This window comes from Vipera berus, assembly GCF_964194415.1.
Source record: "Vipera berus genome assembly, chromosome: 3".
Lineage (NCBI taxonomy): Eukaryota > Metazoa > Chordata > Lepidosauria > Squamata > Viperidae > Vipera > Vipera berus.
In genome coordinates, this window is record NC_138204.1 from 129724232 (window position 1) to 129741832 (window position 17601).

The 17601-nt window shown below is 36.0% G+C and overlaps 1 protein-coding gene across 1 annotated transcript in view; it reads right to left on the reverse strand.

The window, feature by feature from the left end:
• The window catches only part of CTNND2 (catenin delta 2), a gene marked incomplete at its 5' end in the record, with an annotated part of 412468 nt that overhangs the window by 180533 nt on the left and 214334 nt on the right, over nucleotides 1-17601 (reverse strand). The window contains one exon of the mRNA XM_081326152.1: nucleotides 13866-14118. Coding sequence (XP_081182278.1) covers nucleotides 13866-14118 — 253 coding nt within the window. The remainder of the gene's footprint in view (nucleotides 1-13865; nucleotides 14119-17601) is intronic.

Genomic DNA, 17601 nt, shown 5'->3' on the forward strand with positions numbered 1-17601 from the left:
AATTCTTGCTTTGCTTTATGAAACCTATAGTACAATATAAGAATCATATTTTCCAAGCTATTCAATTTTAACTGTTCCATGATATTAACACTAATCAAAGAGAACCTAGAACTAAGGAGAAATTTCCTGACAGTTAGAACAATTAATCAGTGGAACAACCTGCTTCCAGAAGTTGTGAATGTTCCAACACTGGAAGTTTTTAAGAAGAGACTGGACAACCATTTGTCTGAAATGGTATAGGTTCTCCTGCTTGAGCAGGGGGCTGGACTAGAAGACCTCCAAGGTCCCCTCCAGATTCTATTCTATTCTATTCTATTCTATTCTATTCTATTCTATTCTATTCTATTCTATTCTATTCTATTCTATTCTATTCTATTCTATTCTATTCTATTCTATTCTATTCCATTCCATTCCATTCCATTCCATTCCATTCCATTCCATTCCATTCCATATGAAATGTCAAGTTTGAAGGCCTTTTACCATCTCATTCATCTTGTGACAAGTCAATTGTTGAATCTTCTTTTCTGGCCATCTTTATATACTATTACATTCTAAATTATAGAGAATCACCTCCTTATTTATCTATATTTTATCACCAATACTAATTCCCTCTTGCCTCCTGCTGTCCACATCTTCTTCAACTGCTAAGGACTGTCAAAGATTTTATGTTTAGCTTCAACTTAAGGAATCATGCATGTGAAGTAGGGGAAGAAGTGAGAACAGTTTTTGAGAGCAACCTAAAAGGGAAAACATGAATGCACACTAACATTTTGATCTCAATTTAAAACATGACTGCAGAGGCTTGGCTACTAGTGCCACTATAATACTAATGTACTGCTGCCTTAAGTTCATGATATCTAATGCTGTGACAATAAACGTAAATTCAGTTTACTTTATGCATGCCGTCAGATTGAATTTAATCCATTCTATATGGTACATTAGCACACCGTCAGAAAAAAAGTTAGTTTGTTTCACTTGGCAACACCAGAAGAGGATTTTGTAATGGTATATTGTATTTCATTACCCCAACAGCAACCCCTGGTTGAGTCTGGGTAGGTGCACACAAAGAGACTTTCTCCTCCCCTGCAGCTAATGACATTCTAGCCCATCCTATCTACTTTACAACACAGAGAACAGATTCTTTTCATTTTTATACAAGGCTTTTAAGATGAAATGGAGAGCAATAGGAGGGAATTCCGACTATGGGAACAGATATCCATTTATCCATATTATCATTTTTCTGAATATTCCCTGAATATCAATTATTTGCAAATTCATGTAAGCAGTGAGACACAAGGATGACCTTGAGTCTATTATCTAAAGTTTATCTATCTAAAGTCAGTCAGTCTGTCTGTCTGTCTGTCTGTCTGTCTGTCTGTCTGTCTGTCTGTCTGTCTGTCTATCTATCTATCTATCTATCTATCTATCTATCTATCTATCTATCTATCTATCTATCTAAAAAACTCCAAAACATTTTAATATGGATGAGAATGTACACCCAGAATATGATTTGACAAAATATGGAGGAGGCCATATATGCCACAGTCTTGCTACTGTAGATTATGATGAACAAGACTTCTCTGAACAGTAACGTAACACAGCACAAAAACACATTTTACATGCCTAGGAGTAATTTTGGTAGAACAACAACAAAAAGGCTTCAAAGAATAGCACAAATTCATGGATGAGGTCCAGCATGCATCAAACTATACTGACAGTTAAGTTTGGATTCTTAAACTAGTCTCAGTAAAACTTCATCTTTGATAGCAGCACATCTCTGCCACAAATTATAATATATTAAAGTTCTTTCTTTGCAAAACACTTCAGTCTGTTGACAATCGGATCCAGTAACTGGTAAAATTCTTTCCTATTGTGAATTCCAATTACTCTAGAGACGTGACTGCTTAGTATAGAGCAAGTACAATTGCCAATGTTGAACTTCACATAAGTTACATAATATTTATTTTCCCACGTCAATCAAATTGAGAGGTATTCATAAAGAAATAAATGACACTTTGATTTCAGTAGTAAATACTGGAGTTCTAGAAATATAAAGTGGATCCGTCTAACCCTGAAATAGAATGATTTTTTTTACTTTTATACTTTATAAACAGTAGTCAACTGTTATGATTGCAGGTTTGTCATATTTTAACTTTTGTCAAATCAGTAATTTTTGATTCATTCAATATATTTTGAAGAAATGACTTTTCTAGGTATGTTTTCTCATATTGTGTAATACATGGAACAGATCTCATATACATGTTTCTCTTGATTTGAGAGTTAGAAAAAGCTATCACATTTTTTATGAGAACTTCTATTGAAATATTTGTGATTCAACATAACCTGAAACTGTTACAGTATGAAATAGAAATCTATAAACTATATTCCCTTTTCCAAAGCATGAAATTATGCAACCACAATTAGTCATGAAACCACGCAATGTCCCAGACACATAGTATTAGATGGCATTGGTTAAATGTGAATCTTCTATAAACATGTTTGTTTTTAACACTATTTGTATTAATAATTTAACAGTATTTTTTATTTTAAATCTTTGTCCAAAAATAAACAAAAGCTTAAAATACTTTATTAGATATTTGGGGGAATTGTAACTCATGATATCTTTTGCCAAGTTGACATTAAATCCAAAAATTATATTAGGCAAAAAAATTCTAAATGTTTAGATGTAGAAATTTAGAAAATGTAAAATTGTATGCAAAGGGTTTGATAAATAAAATAAAAACAAAGGGGAGTGGAGGCTAAAACATATAAAGAACAGTTGCTGAAATTGGGTATGTCTAGTTTAATGAAAAGGACTAGGGTGACATGATAGCAGTGTTCCAATATCTCAGGGGTTGCCACAAAGAAGAGGGAGTCAAAGAATGGATGGAAACTAATCAAGGTGAGAATCAGCCTAGAAGTAAGGACAAATTTCCTGACAGTTAGAATAATTAATCAGTGGAACAACTTGCTTCCAGAAGTTGTGAATACTCTCACTGGAAATTTTTAAGAAGAGATCGGACAACCATTTGTCTGAAATGGTATAGGGTTTCTTGCCTGAGCAGGGAGTTGGGACTAGAAGACTTCTCTTGCAACTCTGTTGTTCTGTTCTGTACTTATGAGAAAAAATAACAAGTCTGATTAAAAATGTATTTTTTGTTTCTGCCAGATTTTTTCTTTATCCTCGGCAAAACATCTGTTGTTTTGCAATTCTTCTCTTCTCAATAAAACTTTCTTAATTAACAATTAATGAACAACATTATTATAATTATTTCCATACTTTTGTAAGCAGCTAGTAAAGCAAGCATTTAATGAAATTAAGTTTATGGATGACTTTTGGGGACTTTAAGTTATATCAGGTTGAAAGCTGAGTGTATATATCTATTGCCTGATTAGTCCACATTTGTTGAATACAGAGCATAAAAAGGTCCTTTGTTGAGTTGCTAGTAGTTTCATTTAAGAGTCCCAGGAAAGTAGTTGTAAGGAGGAAGAATTCAAGGAGCCCAATGCTACAAGTCATCTGGACTGAATAATAAATAATCTAATATATATAAAACTGATTTTTAATCTAGATCTGTCGCTCTACAACATAAAACCATTACATGCTAGATTTCTTTAATGCAAAGTTTTGGAATCTATATGGGAATAAATGGTATTTTAAAAGCTGCAATGATGAACTGCAATGAGAAAAGGCATGGAAATAAGGATGAGATGTTTATTACCTAAGGGGAGAACATTTGAGCAACATTTAAGAACCCTTAAAAAACAAAACAAAATGATGTAAGATGCAAATATGAATCTTAATAGGACATTTTTGTGCATCTATCCTTATTTATGCAAGACTAATCTTTTAACTTTTTAAAAGAAAAAGATGGAGGACAAATGAAGAGCCCAAGTGGTGTAGTTGTTAAAGTGCTGGAATAGAAGCAGGAAGTTTCAGGTAACTAGTCCTCTTTTAGGCATGGAAGTTAGCTGGGTAACTGTGGTCCACCATTCCTTCTCAGCAGTAAACAGCAACAAACTCTGCAACAATCTGGCTGAAAAACAAAATCCCTTGTTGCATAATGCATTGATAAATTTCATTTTAAGAACTATGTGAGAAAGAAAGAAAGATTCTCCGATTAAGTGAGGAAAATATAAAAGAAGGAAGAAGGAAATAAAAGCTGTTTTTACATTTTATACCTTCTTCTATTTCAGGCTGACTGTTAAGCTCTATCCTTTTTTTAATATTCAAATATTCAACCATTTGTTAAATTACTTTCAGAAAAGAAGCATAAATGGGGATTCATAATGGATCTACCAATACAATTATTACAAAGATAAAATCTCTACTGAATTTTTAATTTTTTAATAAAATAAAATAAAAATGCAAAAACCAATGAATAATACAGGTAGATCTTGACTTACAACAGTTCATTTAGAGAATGTTCAAAGTTACAAGGGTACTGAAAAAAGTGATTTATGACCATTTTTCACACTTACAACCATTGCAGCATGTGATCAAAATTCAGATGCTTGGCAACTGGTTCATACTTATGACTGTTGCCCTGTCCCAGGGTTATGTGATCACCTTTTGCAACCTTTTCACAACCAAAATCAATGGGGAAGCCAGATTCAGTTAACAATCGCGCTATTAATTTAACAACTGCAATTCTACATTTCATAACTGTGGCAAGAAAGGTCATAAAATGGAGTAAAACTCAAATATCTCACTTAACAACAGAAACTTTGGGCTCAGTTGTGGTTGTAAGTTGAGGACTCTCTGTATTCGTACAGAAGATTCCACCCCCACCCCCCAATTTTGCATATGCTGCCTTGAATGACTATTACTACTTTAACTATAAGGGAACAAATAATCAGGAAATGATTCTTGAATCAGCATTTTATTTTCTTGGCATTTTAGCTTGCAAATACCTTTGAATGCAATCCTCAACCAGTGGTTAAAATTATGATAATATAAGATCATCAGACTCATTCATCATACACAACAAACCCACTTTCCCTCCAGCTTTTAAAATTAGAGAATTCATTGTTAAGATTTTAATGATTTACTGTCTTTTGGTTTTCTTGCCCAAGATACCCAACTTTTTCTTTCCACCCCGAACCAACCCAGTGATGCCCTCTCCGTGATGTCCCGGTGCCTGGAGGCGGTTCAGGTCTGGATGGGGAGAAACAGGCTTCGTCTCAATCCCGCCAAGACTGAGTGGCTGTGCATATCGGCATCTCGGGTTAACCAAGTTATTCCATCCTCAATGATGGGGGGTGAGGTGTTACCCCCCGTCGATAGGGCTCGCAACTTGGGCGTCCTCCTGGATTCACGGCTCAATTTCGAAGACCATATAGGAGCCGTGACCAGGGGGGCTTTTGCCCAGGTTTGCCTGGTGCGCCAGTTGCGTCCCTATCTGGACCGAGACGCCCTACGCACAGTTACTCATGCGCTTGTGACCTCCCGTTTGGACTACTGTAACGCTCTCTACATGGGGCTGCCCTTGAAGACCACTCGGAGGCTTCAACTGGTGCAGAATGCGGCCGCGCGAGTTGTAATGGGGGTTTCCCGATACTCCCATGTAACACCTCTACTCCGTGAGCTGCATTGGCTTCCGGTTGCCCTCCGGGTGAAATTCAAGGTGCTGGTTATCACCTATAAAGCCCTACATGGCCTGGGTCCGGGATATCTGAGGGAACACCTGCTGCCGGCATCAAATGCCCTTCGCCCAGTGCGCTCCCACAGGGAGGGTCTGCTCAGGGTCCCGCCGGTAAGAGACTGCCGGCGGGTGACACCCAGGGATAGGGCCTTCTCGGTGGGAGCGCCTGCCCTCTGGAACCAGCTGCCGGTGGAGCTGAGAACTGCCCCCGACCTTCGATCATTCCGCCGGGGCCTGAAGACCTGGCTCTTCGAGCTCTCGGGCCCAGACTGAGGAGGAATTTTTAATTTGGGGTTCTTTTTAACTGACTACAGGGTTAATTTAATATTTTTTAATTTGGTTCTTAATTTTTGTATTTTGGATTTTTAATTCCCTGTAAACCGCCCTGAGTCCTCAGGGAATAGGGCGGTATATAAATATAACTAAATAAATAAAATAAATAAATAAATAAGATACTCAGTGGGCTTCCCTGGGCTTCATCTTAACTGCTACATCAGACTGGCTTTTTCATTTGACAAGGTGGTTTGGGTGTTTCATGATGATGGCTCATGTGTGGCTTCCTTTCAAGTGGGGAGGGGGAGGGGAAAGGGGGAGGGAAAGCACACTGAATATAATCCGAATATAATTCCTGTCTGGACTATATTCAGGGTGCCAAATACATAAAAATATATTAAATATATTAAAAATGAGACCACACAGATTAGATTCACTCAATATATTAAGAAATAATTTATGTAAATGTGATTTTCTGAATATGGCACAACTGTCTGTGTACCTACTACACAGGAAAACAAAACTTAAATAACAGGCTAAACAAAGTAGTCAGTGTGTTTAGCATTACAGAATACCAGAGTCCCTTTTGCCATGAAGATGGAAGGATAATATGAAAATATCATTAAAAAGATAAATTGGCTAAAGTAATTACAGCCAAGGACATAATAACAGTATGAGTCCAATACAGTTAACATATGTATGCTGTCAACTTTCTGTTTGAAGGTCTTGTTCAAGTCTCAAAGAGTTGTATTGTTTCCCCTTCCAGCTTCTTTCATCGTCATAAATTTGTGGTGCTACCTACTCAGTGCTTTTGGTTAGCAGAAACAACTTCTTATGCCAGCAGAATATTGCATATTTATAGAGGTGGCATCTTACTGCAAATGGTAGGATCATGGCATAATTTTTTAAACAATTAAAAGTGGTGAATATGTATTATATATGTGGAAACACTGTAAAATTTATATAACAAAGTACACAAGATGTATCTGAAATAAGAAAAATTCAGCATGCAGCTGTTAATTGCAGTGCTCTCCCCACTTGTGTTATTTTGCCTCATTCTGTCAGATCTGTCAGTCCTTGAAGAATGTGTTTGTTGTGTGTTTAGGTGTAGGTGTGTGTGTGTGTGTATGTGTGTTATCAACATAAATGAATTCACTGAAAGCCACCTTATTAATGATTAAGGACTTTAATGTACCATACTGTCCCTGTACAGTTTGATATAGAGAATTATTTTTAACTTCCCAGTCTAGGGCTGAGAGTGAGTGACTGGCCCAATTCAACCAGCTGGAATTCATGCTAGACTAGAACCTGAATCCTCCCACTCCTATTTTGGCACCTTATTCTTATCCACCACAGCACTTGCATGCGCATAGACATCAATCTATCTGCATGTTTATGGCACAAAGACACAAAGGTGGCACAATAACAGAATCTTACAGTGAATTTTGGTTTGGCTTTATGTGAATCTGTACCACTTGAATGGAGACAAAAGAAATGCTTGTAAAGCTGCACAATACTGGCATTTATGTTGTGGTTGATCTTTTATTCTGTGTTGCATGAAAACAAATCCTAACAAATAAGTCAGATTTACTGTAAGAACTCTTCCAGGGGGAAAAAAAATCAATTTATCTTCAATCTATACTCTGCCCTCCATATTTTACTCTCACAGTATTTTCACAATAAGAATTGCAAGAAGATTCTAATTAATACTTTTCATTATCAGTTGGTTTTCCCCATGAAAAAATGAATGAATAAACTGCTTGTGAAAAGAGCATAGTGTTCTTCCTAGATAGTGAGACAAATATGAATGTCAATGGTCCACAAAGAATATGGGATATTAAGCTCTGTTCCCCTTGAAAAGAGAACAAAGCAAGGGATACAAGAAGGCCTATTGATATAGAGTCTTTGAAGACACTAAGCCAGTAACTTTCCTTCTCCCCATGATAGGAAATTTAACTCAGCAGAGGGAATGAAATGGAACTTTCAAAGCAAGAGCCAGAGGAGGAAAGCCTCTGAATATTAACAGGAACATTTCCATTAGTCAGAAACAAGGCCTGTGGTGCATTTCCATAACAACTATATTATAAAAGTCTCTATAGGAAATACCAAAACTGCAGTAAGGTTTGCTGCCATATAATAGTTGAACAGAGCCTAAATATACTTTGCATTTAATTTTTTTTATTTTAATTTAATTTTTCACTAGTATTCCTGCAAAGTGAAGCAATTATAATAAACTGATGTCAAGTTGAGGCCCATTGATTATGTTGTCTTTTGAAGTATTGGTATAGTACGGCTACAATATCTGCAAAATCACTATGTCTGCTAAAGTTTGAAAGACTATTAGATGAAAGCAAAGAATACAGAAAACTGTAACTCCTTGCTGCCTTCTAATGATTGTTCTAATATTTGCAGCCCAAATATTGGTAGTCCTTTTATCGTATCATCTAAACACAGGCCATAGCTTAAAGTTGGCATACTGTTTCTGAGCTGCAAAACCCATTAGATATAAGTAACTGGTTATTAACTAGTTGCTTTAAGATAACATTATTAACCACAGGTTAGCATGTTGTGCAAATCCAGAAATGGTGTTAAAGAGATACAGAACATGGTAATTTCTTCCTGCCATCTAATAATTGTCTTCATTTCTGCAATCCAGGTCTGACAGCTCTAATAGCTAACAATTAGTATTGTTATATAAGATTAACCCTTCAAGAAAACAGGGTGAAAGAATAACCACAAACTCAAATCACTTCTGCAACTGTTCTAACTTTGTTTTTGACCTTTGCAGGAACTAAGACAAAATGAAGGAATCATCTGCCTTTCCTCATTTGTTTGGCTAGCTTGACAGTATTGTTGTAATTATTACATCAATCATGTCCTGTGCTAACTACATTGTGCTACAAGCGTATGAGTGAGCAACATCCAGCAAAGACTGTAATCAATTGGATACCACCAGATGGTTGGAGAAAAAGATGAAGGCCAAAGAAAACCTAGTGCCGTACATTTCAGGAAGACCTGAAAAACATCAGTCTTAAATGGAAGGATGAGGAGACTGTAGCTGCAGATCAAGAACTGTAGAGTACGCTTGTAACCCAATTATTACCTCAGCAAAACTAAATTCTTGGGAAGTGTTCCTCTGACTAGCCAATGCAAAGATCACTGGGTTACCAAGAAAAACTAGCATCCAAGTGATTGATTATGGTTTGCTATGTTGCCTGGAACACATTTAAGCCTTTCAATTGTAACTAATGTTAATCTGGCTTGATGGTTTATGTGAATACAGTTGCAAGAAAAAGTATGTGAACCCTTTGGGATTACGTGGAGTTTTGCATGAATTGGCCATAAAATGCGCTCTAAACGTCATGTAAGTCACAACAATAGAAAAACACAGTCTGCTTAAAATAATACTACACAAACATTAGCTGTTGTCATGTTTTAATTGAACATAAGATGGAAACATTCACAGTGCAGGGTGGAAAAAGTATGTGAACCCCTAGCCTAATGACTTCTCCAAGAGCTAATTGGAGCCAGGAGTGAGCCAACCTTGACTCCAATCAGTGTGATGATATTGGATGTGTTGCTGACAGCTGTCCTGCCCTTTAAAAACACACACCTGTTTTGGGTTTACTGGTCTCAAGAAGCACTGTCTGATGTGAACCATGCCTCGCAGAAAAGAGCTCTCAGAAGACCTACGATCAAGAATTGTTGACTTGCATGAAGCTTGAAAGGGTTACAAAAGTATCTCCAAAAGCCTTGATGTTCATGTGTCCACGGTAAGACAGACTGTCTACAAATGGAGAAAGTTTAGCACTGTTGCTACTCTCCCCAGGTGTGGTCGTCCTGTAAAAATGACTGCAAGAGCACAGCGCATAATGCTTAATGAGGTAAAGAAGAATCCTAGAGTGTCAGCTAAAGACCCACAGAAATATCTGGCACATGCTAACACTTTTGTTGACACATCTACAATAAGGAAAACATTAAACAAGAATGGAGTACATGGGAGGACACCACGGAGAAAGCCATTGCTGTCCAAAAAAAATATTGCAGCACGTTTGAAGTTTGCAAAAGAGCACCTGGATGTTCCACAGCACTACTGGCAAAATAAACTGCGGACAGATGAAACCAAAATTGAGTTGTTTGGGAAAAACACACAACACTATGTGTGGAGAAAAAAAGGCACAGCACACCAACATCAAAACCTCATCCCCACTGTAAAACACAGCGGAGGGAGCATCATGGTTTAGGGCTGCTTTGCTGCCTCAGGGCCTGGACGGATTGTTGTCATTGATGGGAAAATGAATTCCAGAGTTTATCAGGACATTTTGCAGGAAAACGTACGACCATCTGTCCTCCAACTGAAGCTCCGCAGAGGATGGGTGATGCAACAGGACAATGACCCAAAGCATACAAGTAATTCAACAAAACAGTGGCTTCAACAGAACAGAATACGCCTTCTGGAGTGGCCCAGTCAGAGTCCTGACCTCAACCCGATTGAAATGCTGTGGCATGACCTTAAGAGAGCGATTCACACCAGACATCCCAAGAATATTGCTACACTGAAACAGTTTTGTGCAGAGGAGTGGTCCAAAATTACTCCAGATCGTTGTGCAGGTCTGATCTGCAACTACAGGAAATGTTTGGTTGAGGTTATTGCTGCCAAAGGAGGGTCAACCAGTTATTAAGTCCAAAGGTTCACATACTTTTTCCACCCTGCACTGTGAATGTTTCCATCTTATGTTCAATTAAAACATGACAACAGCTAATGTTTGTGTAGTATTATTTTAAGCAGACTGTGTTTTTCTATTGTTTTGACTTACATGACGTTTAGAGCGCATTTTATGGCCAATTCATGCAAAACTCCACATAATCCCAAAGGGTTCACATACTTTTTCTTGCAACTGTATATCTACTCTTTCAGATATTTTATCATTCATGCTCTTTTTCGTGTATGCCCAACAATTGGGATCATCTCTGCAGAATTCCATTGGGCATTGTCATAATCCCCTTCTCAATAAATTGAGTCTTTCAAACACAAACTCCATAAGTTATATTTTTGGTAAAATTCATAATCTTGTCCTTACAGAATATATGTACTGTATGTGTTTATGAGACAGGTTTGTGCAGTGTTTCAGTTCTGATCCAGAAAGGCACCTAAACATAGCTCCTTCTTGCATTTTTTAAAGCAACCATGCCTTTTCTTGGGATTAAATGCAACCCTGGGGAAAGAAATAGCTATTTTAAAGATTTGTAGACAAGTGCTTCACTTCTGTTCCCATGTGCTCTGAATCATCTTTGTGTAATCGAAATGAAAGTACTGTCCAACTCTAATTCATGTTCACAGACACATATTCCAAAACCTTGGCTTTAAGCATTTGAAGCACAATTATAATTTGGAAGAACTAGAAAGTCTAACTTGCACTTTAATAGGAAACTGTCAGGGTAGTGATAGGCACTATAAGTCACTGATGTGGGAAAGGAATTCTGTGGTCAATGGTTTCATTAAAAATAATAATAAATGTTGCACAGTGCCGGAAACAGTGCTACATCTTGTCTAAAGCTGAGTTCCTAATTTTTCAACTTTTTCTAACAAAGGTTTCTGGGAACTTATAAGAATTCCCACTGTAATGCAGATACATAGCAGGTTCAGAAATTGTTATTGCAAAACAATTAGAAAACAAAACCTTGGATTTCAAACAGACACATAAAACATAACTTGGGAAGTAACTGGGAAATATGAGAAAGAAAGGCAAGTGGCCCAAAATTAAGCAACACAGAGGCGAACTTTTAGACCTAGTTAAAGGTTCTGAAATAATAAAAAAACACCTATAGCTCAGCTTTTAGATTTTGGCAGCGGTTTGCTCTCCAAGCTTGTTTCAATTTATTTTCTGAACGTTTCGATATCAGACTAGGTAACATCAGCAGCAGGATTTTTTTGTCCCATTTTCCTTTAGGGAAAGAAACTCCTGCTGATGATGTTACCTAGTCTGATATCAAAACATTCAGAAAATAAATTGAAACAAGCTTGGAGAGCAAACCATTGCCAAAATAGTTAAAGGTTTTCCAGAGCAGAAGAATTGGATTTTCATTTTTCAGAACTTTTTTTAACACTTACTTTGTAGTTCTTGTTCTGAATGCTGCTTAAGTGGCAGACATTCACAACAGTTTAGGCCAGACACAGAATACACATTCTGAGATAAAGGGTTTTTTATCACATACTCTGAGAGTCAGTTACTTCCTCCCGCTGGAGAGACAAAGCAACTAAAAGGAGACTGAGGTAAAAGCATGTTCTAAATTCATTTTCCACTGCCTTGGATTAAAATTTATATCCCCCCTCCAAAAAACAAAAAAAAACCCCTAGTAACTCCAAGTAAGTAAAGCAGAGGGAACATTGCTTCAGAAACTGCTATAGGTAATGTGTCTAGCCAGGAATTGCACTGAGCTTATATTTTCTGTGCTGTGCTAGGTCAACTTTGATCGCCTAATGGTGTTATTTCTCAGTATAAGCTAGTGAAGTGCGTCTAATCTCAGTCTGTATTCATCCCATAGTCTGAGCAGGAAGGCATTATTTAGGGTTTTTTTTTAAATTTGAAATCATTTGATTCCCACTTCAATCTTTTTATGACTGGTAAAAAACCAGCATCATCGTATGGTCTTTCTTTCCTTTTGATTCTTTTCTTCTTTAATTTGTCAGCTGTTGTTTTCCTGCGATCTAAAAACTCTGTAATTCACCTCCTCCAACGCTGCACTTTGCCTTTTAATACCAAAACCTTTTGATTTTTTTTTTACAGTTTACACTTCCCATTTTAATAAAGTTTAATAAAATTTATCTCCTGTGAGATTGGTCTGTCTTCCCAATGCACAAGGAACAGATGAATCCTCTAGCCACGTGCTTATACATCACACCAGATAAGGCCCCTTGGCAGGGAACTATCAAGCCACTAATGCAAGCAGGAGGCAGTTCAGGTGCAACAATCCCCAGAATTTTTGGAAGAGGTTCTGTGGCTTTCCATCCTAGTGGCCCAGCTATTGGCTACATTTGTGCACATGGATTGCCCTTTTGATTCAAATTTGAAATTATAATGCAACAGGGAGCCATCCAGCAAATGAGGCTATGAGGCATTCTGTAATTCTAAAAAAGTTGTCACATAGGAACATACTAAACAGTGGCATGTTAAGCAGTGAAAGCCGTATATTTTTCAGAAGAAACATTTAAAATCTAACACAATGACTTCTAAATTTTATCCCATGTATGGTTTAGAACAAAAATGCCCTAGCAAAGAGACCACATAAACACCAAAGAATTCATTAAGTATAAAATGATTTTTAAAAATAGGCAAAAAACCTAAACCAGGTTTAAAACTCCCAGCCTAACACTGATGTCTGGATACACTTTGTGTCTGTCCTGTTTAAATGCCATAAAAACCACAGTACTTGGCAACAGAAGTCTTGTAAAAATTAGTTGCATATTTTAATTAAGTTTGTTTGTGTATTTTAGTAACTCCTGCTTGATTTCATTTTATATTGAAATAAAAATTCATATGAAAATACTCTTGGAAACATTTAACACCAGCTTCCTGGCTTAGGAAATAGAGTGGCATTTTAAAAAATACTTTACCAAAAGCAATCTTTACTAACAGGAGCGTAATTAAAAACACTAATATACATCAATTGCATACAAGACATTTGTAGAGAAAACAGAACAGAAGGACACTATAGTATGCATTTTCTTATTTTTGTTGTTAAAAAGGTAAATAGATTTAAAAATGCTAATAAAACTCCATTTTTATAATAGTCTTGCTGGCCAATGGGCTTGGCTTATGAAATAGAACTACATTAAAAATATGGAACTGGGTTATTTGTTTATGCAATAATCTACCACCTTGACACCCATGGTTGCTGTAAATCTCTTTATGAATTAATAATAGAAAAAATAAAAGTTTCACCCACCTGGGATCTTTCTGAATGCTATCAATAGAAGGTGACCTAGCCAAGGTTCCCTCAGGTGGGATGGCTGGTCCAGATTTGCTGTATGGTGATTCAACAGAAGGACAATACTGCAGCTGTCGGTAGGGATCTGCGTAATTGGAGGCAGGGCCGGCAGCATAGCTGGCCCTCTGGAAGGTCGCTGTTGCATTCTGTGTGGCGAGTTGACTGCCTGTGCGCTGTAAGGGTACGGAGTCGACACCAGGGGAAGATGGGGCTACGACAGGAAAGTAGGGACAAAGTAAAAAATTGAGGACCTGTTCACAGAAATGGTTAACCAGGTCTAGGCAGAGGAAAAAAAATACACACATATAAACAGGGGTTTGAAAAAAATGAGAAAAAAGTACATTATAATCCCTGGAAACATAATGAGATATAAGTCATTTCTATATGAAAAAACACTAACCATCAATAAGCATAAAAATGAGAACTAAACCCTCTGATACTGATGTTCCCTTTGTATTCAATTTGGAATTTTCTTGAAAAAAAACCATTAAAGAATGTTGCCTATTAAATGTGGGCCTGCTCTAAAATACTTTAAGCAATTAATATCCATTCATCTCGTCTGCATAATATTAGCCAAGAGTAATAATGACAATAGATACGAATTTCATTTGTAAATTTCAATAAAAAAAACTTTGTACATTCTATAACCACAATTAGAATTAAACCTGCATGTGGGAGAAATGAAGTATGATCCATTTTGGATAGTAACAGCATCAATGTAAGTAATTTTAAGTTATTCAAATAGTGCCTGACTTCTAAATACAGTTCGGGTAAACAGTAAGTTATTAGAAGAGTATGTTTTTAGAAACCAATTCATAGAGCTACTTGATGGGTTTTTCAATGACAACCTTGCTCTACTTTGTCATTATAAATTAATCCGAATCAACATGGATCAATCTGCCAATGCAGATGCTGCTACTGATTTTCCTTAAAATATATTTTGACATATGAAATCAGAAGCACTTTATCGTCCGTATAATTAATCTATTATAAAATAGTGGACACTGAATGAAAGAAAAGCATTCCAGTTATTAGCTGGTTTATGATGGGATCATTAAATAAGCTTATATTCATTTTTACTGTTTTCTTTAGACTTAGTTTTAAAGTTAAACAAAAGCAGTATTAACCAGGTCACAAACTTGTTCACGTTTACCTCAAAATTAATTATGTTGAATGCTACAAATAGTATTTTCAGTTTAAATGTGCAGACTTGTGCTAAAATGCAATTTTCTGCATTGTCTATATTATTTATTATATATTATCCTGTAGCTTTGTTCTCTTTGAAGGCCAATTTACGCCCAATCACAAATAAAATGAAGGAAGGAAAGAGAAAAGAGAATATCATTTCTCTTAGTTCTCAAAAATGTCTGACTTAATTCTGTAGATGTTTTCCAATTTCCCTCTTCTTAAATTTCTGATGCAACTAAGAACTTTGATAAAGCATCCAGATCTGGGATTTCAAATTTAGGATAAGTAAAGAAAATAATGAAATAATTTCTATATTCTAGTTTAATTATTTAGCAGGTTTCCGATCCAGCCAAACTTCTATTTTCCTTCCGGGTTATGTATCCAAGGTAACATTAATGGATTTTTTTCTTATACGATTACAGAAAGAATACTTGTATTACTTATGACTCTGACATCTGTAAAAATTTATGAAAAAACGTCCATTACATTAATGTCAAATATTTGACCACTAGAAATAAATTAGGACCAATGACAAAAATAATATGCAAAATGACTTTTCTGTCAATGTTACAACCTGAAAATAAACACTTAGGAGATATTCTAGAAATTACTTTACTTGTCCTTCTGACCACATGAATTACACATTCATTATACAGTTGTAATAGATTGATGTGGGTTTTCACCAAGTGCTGTAATGCTATAATCTAGAATAAGCTTACATTTGGATCTTAAATGTTCCATTATAACTTCCGAAAATTTCATAGATAAATTAGGAAACAAACACTTTCACTGTATGCTTCATTTTAAAAGAAAGACAAATGCAGTCAGAGTTGGGAAGTCAGCATTTCTTTTTATGTGTGTATGTGTGTGTGTATAGTTTTCATTGATGTATATGGTACAGCAAGCTGGACTGCAAAATGTAACTGTTAATTATGGCAATGGTAATGATGGTGCAATATTGAAAATTCTTTAGTTAGTAGACATTTAAAAATAATGGGATGATCAAGTTATATTAGCCCACATGCATGAAAACAGATGTATCAGCCTTAACATATATCAAGATAAAATTTGGGCATTAGTTGCTTCACAAACATTTTAATAACATATTTCTCATCTAGATTGGTAGAGTAACAAAGAAATATTACTCATATAAAACCTGCAAATATCTATACTCTAATGCTATTCCATATGCATGCTGAAAATCATTAGTTCATAAATTAAACATAAAGACAGAGAAATTTTTTTTTATGAGTACTAAAAATGTTCTCTGCTCCAAACATGTAAAAATACTTGAAGAGGTTCAGGCAGAATGAAAAGAGGCAAAGTTATGCCTTAAGTAAGACTTAATTAAAATTAAATACTTAAAGAGTTTATAGCGGCCTTCCCTTGTGTGATGTAACTGATTCTTTAGAACTGACAGAGAAAGAGTTGCCAGCTACTATTCTAGCACAAATATATTTGTTTAAAATAAAGATCGGCTTTCCTTTTCATTACAGCGTCACGCTATGTATCATAGTGACTAATACTTCTTTAAGAAAAAAAACCTTATAAAAGATCAGGTAACGTACATTTTAAAAGTCATATATTTTTAAAAAAGAAGAAAAAAATATTCGAGGATTGGTTATTCCAAAAACATACTTAAAATACTGGATTCTAAAAAGCAAATAACAAGGCAGAGTGATCTAAACTGGCTTCATATTATGCACATGAAAGGAAGAGGAGGAGAAAAAAGAAGAGGGAGGGAGAATCCTTCAAATGAGAATTCTGAATAAGAGAGGCTCCAGGGGTGGTTTCATGATGGAAGAAAGGAAAGGTATAAATTGAACAAAACAAAATGCAGACATACCACACACTGAGTCTAGAATAGGATTGAAATTACAGCTGTCAGATACACAAAGTGCAATTAAAAATAAACTTCTTAGTGATGAAATACTTTTTTGGCACAGTTTCCTTTTGTGGTTATATTCTTTGATTCCATTCACCACGGAGTTCTTCAGAAGTGAAGAATGTATCTAGAAAGTTACACACTATTAATGGGGCATATGTTGCAAAGTGAGCAGGGACAAGAGAGTGCTGGTAACTTCAGTACCACTGGAACTATTCTTTATATTTTTCTATGTAGAGTCAGTGTGTATGCTTTTACCCACACTATACCATCATCGTTGTTATTGTTGTTATGTAAGCCTCCTTTGAATTAAACTCAATTTCAACTTTAAAAAAAGACTTTTATCCCATTTTTTTCATATTCTACTTAAAATAGTAAAAGTACCAGTACTCTTTCCTCCTATTTACCCCCACAACAAATCTCTGAGGTGAGCTGGCCTGAGAGTGAGTGACTGACCCAAAGTCACCCAGCTGGCTTTCATCTCTATGGCAGGACTAGAACTTATATCCTGGTTGCACCTAGTATTTTTGGCAATGATGTGGATATAGTTTATTAAAGATTTTTTCCCAGGATATTTTTTCAACTATCCAATCTGAGTTCCCAGTCTGACCTAAAGTATTT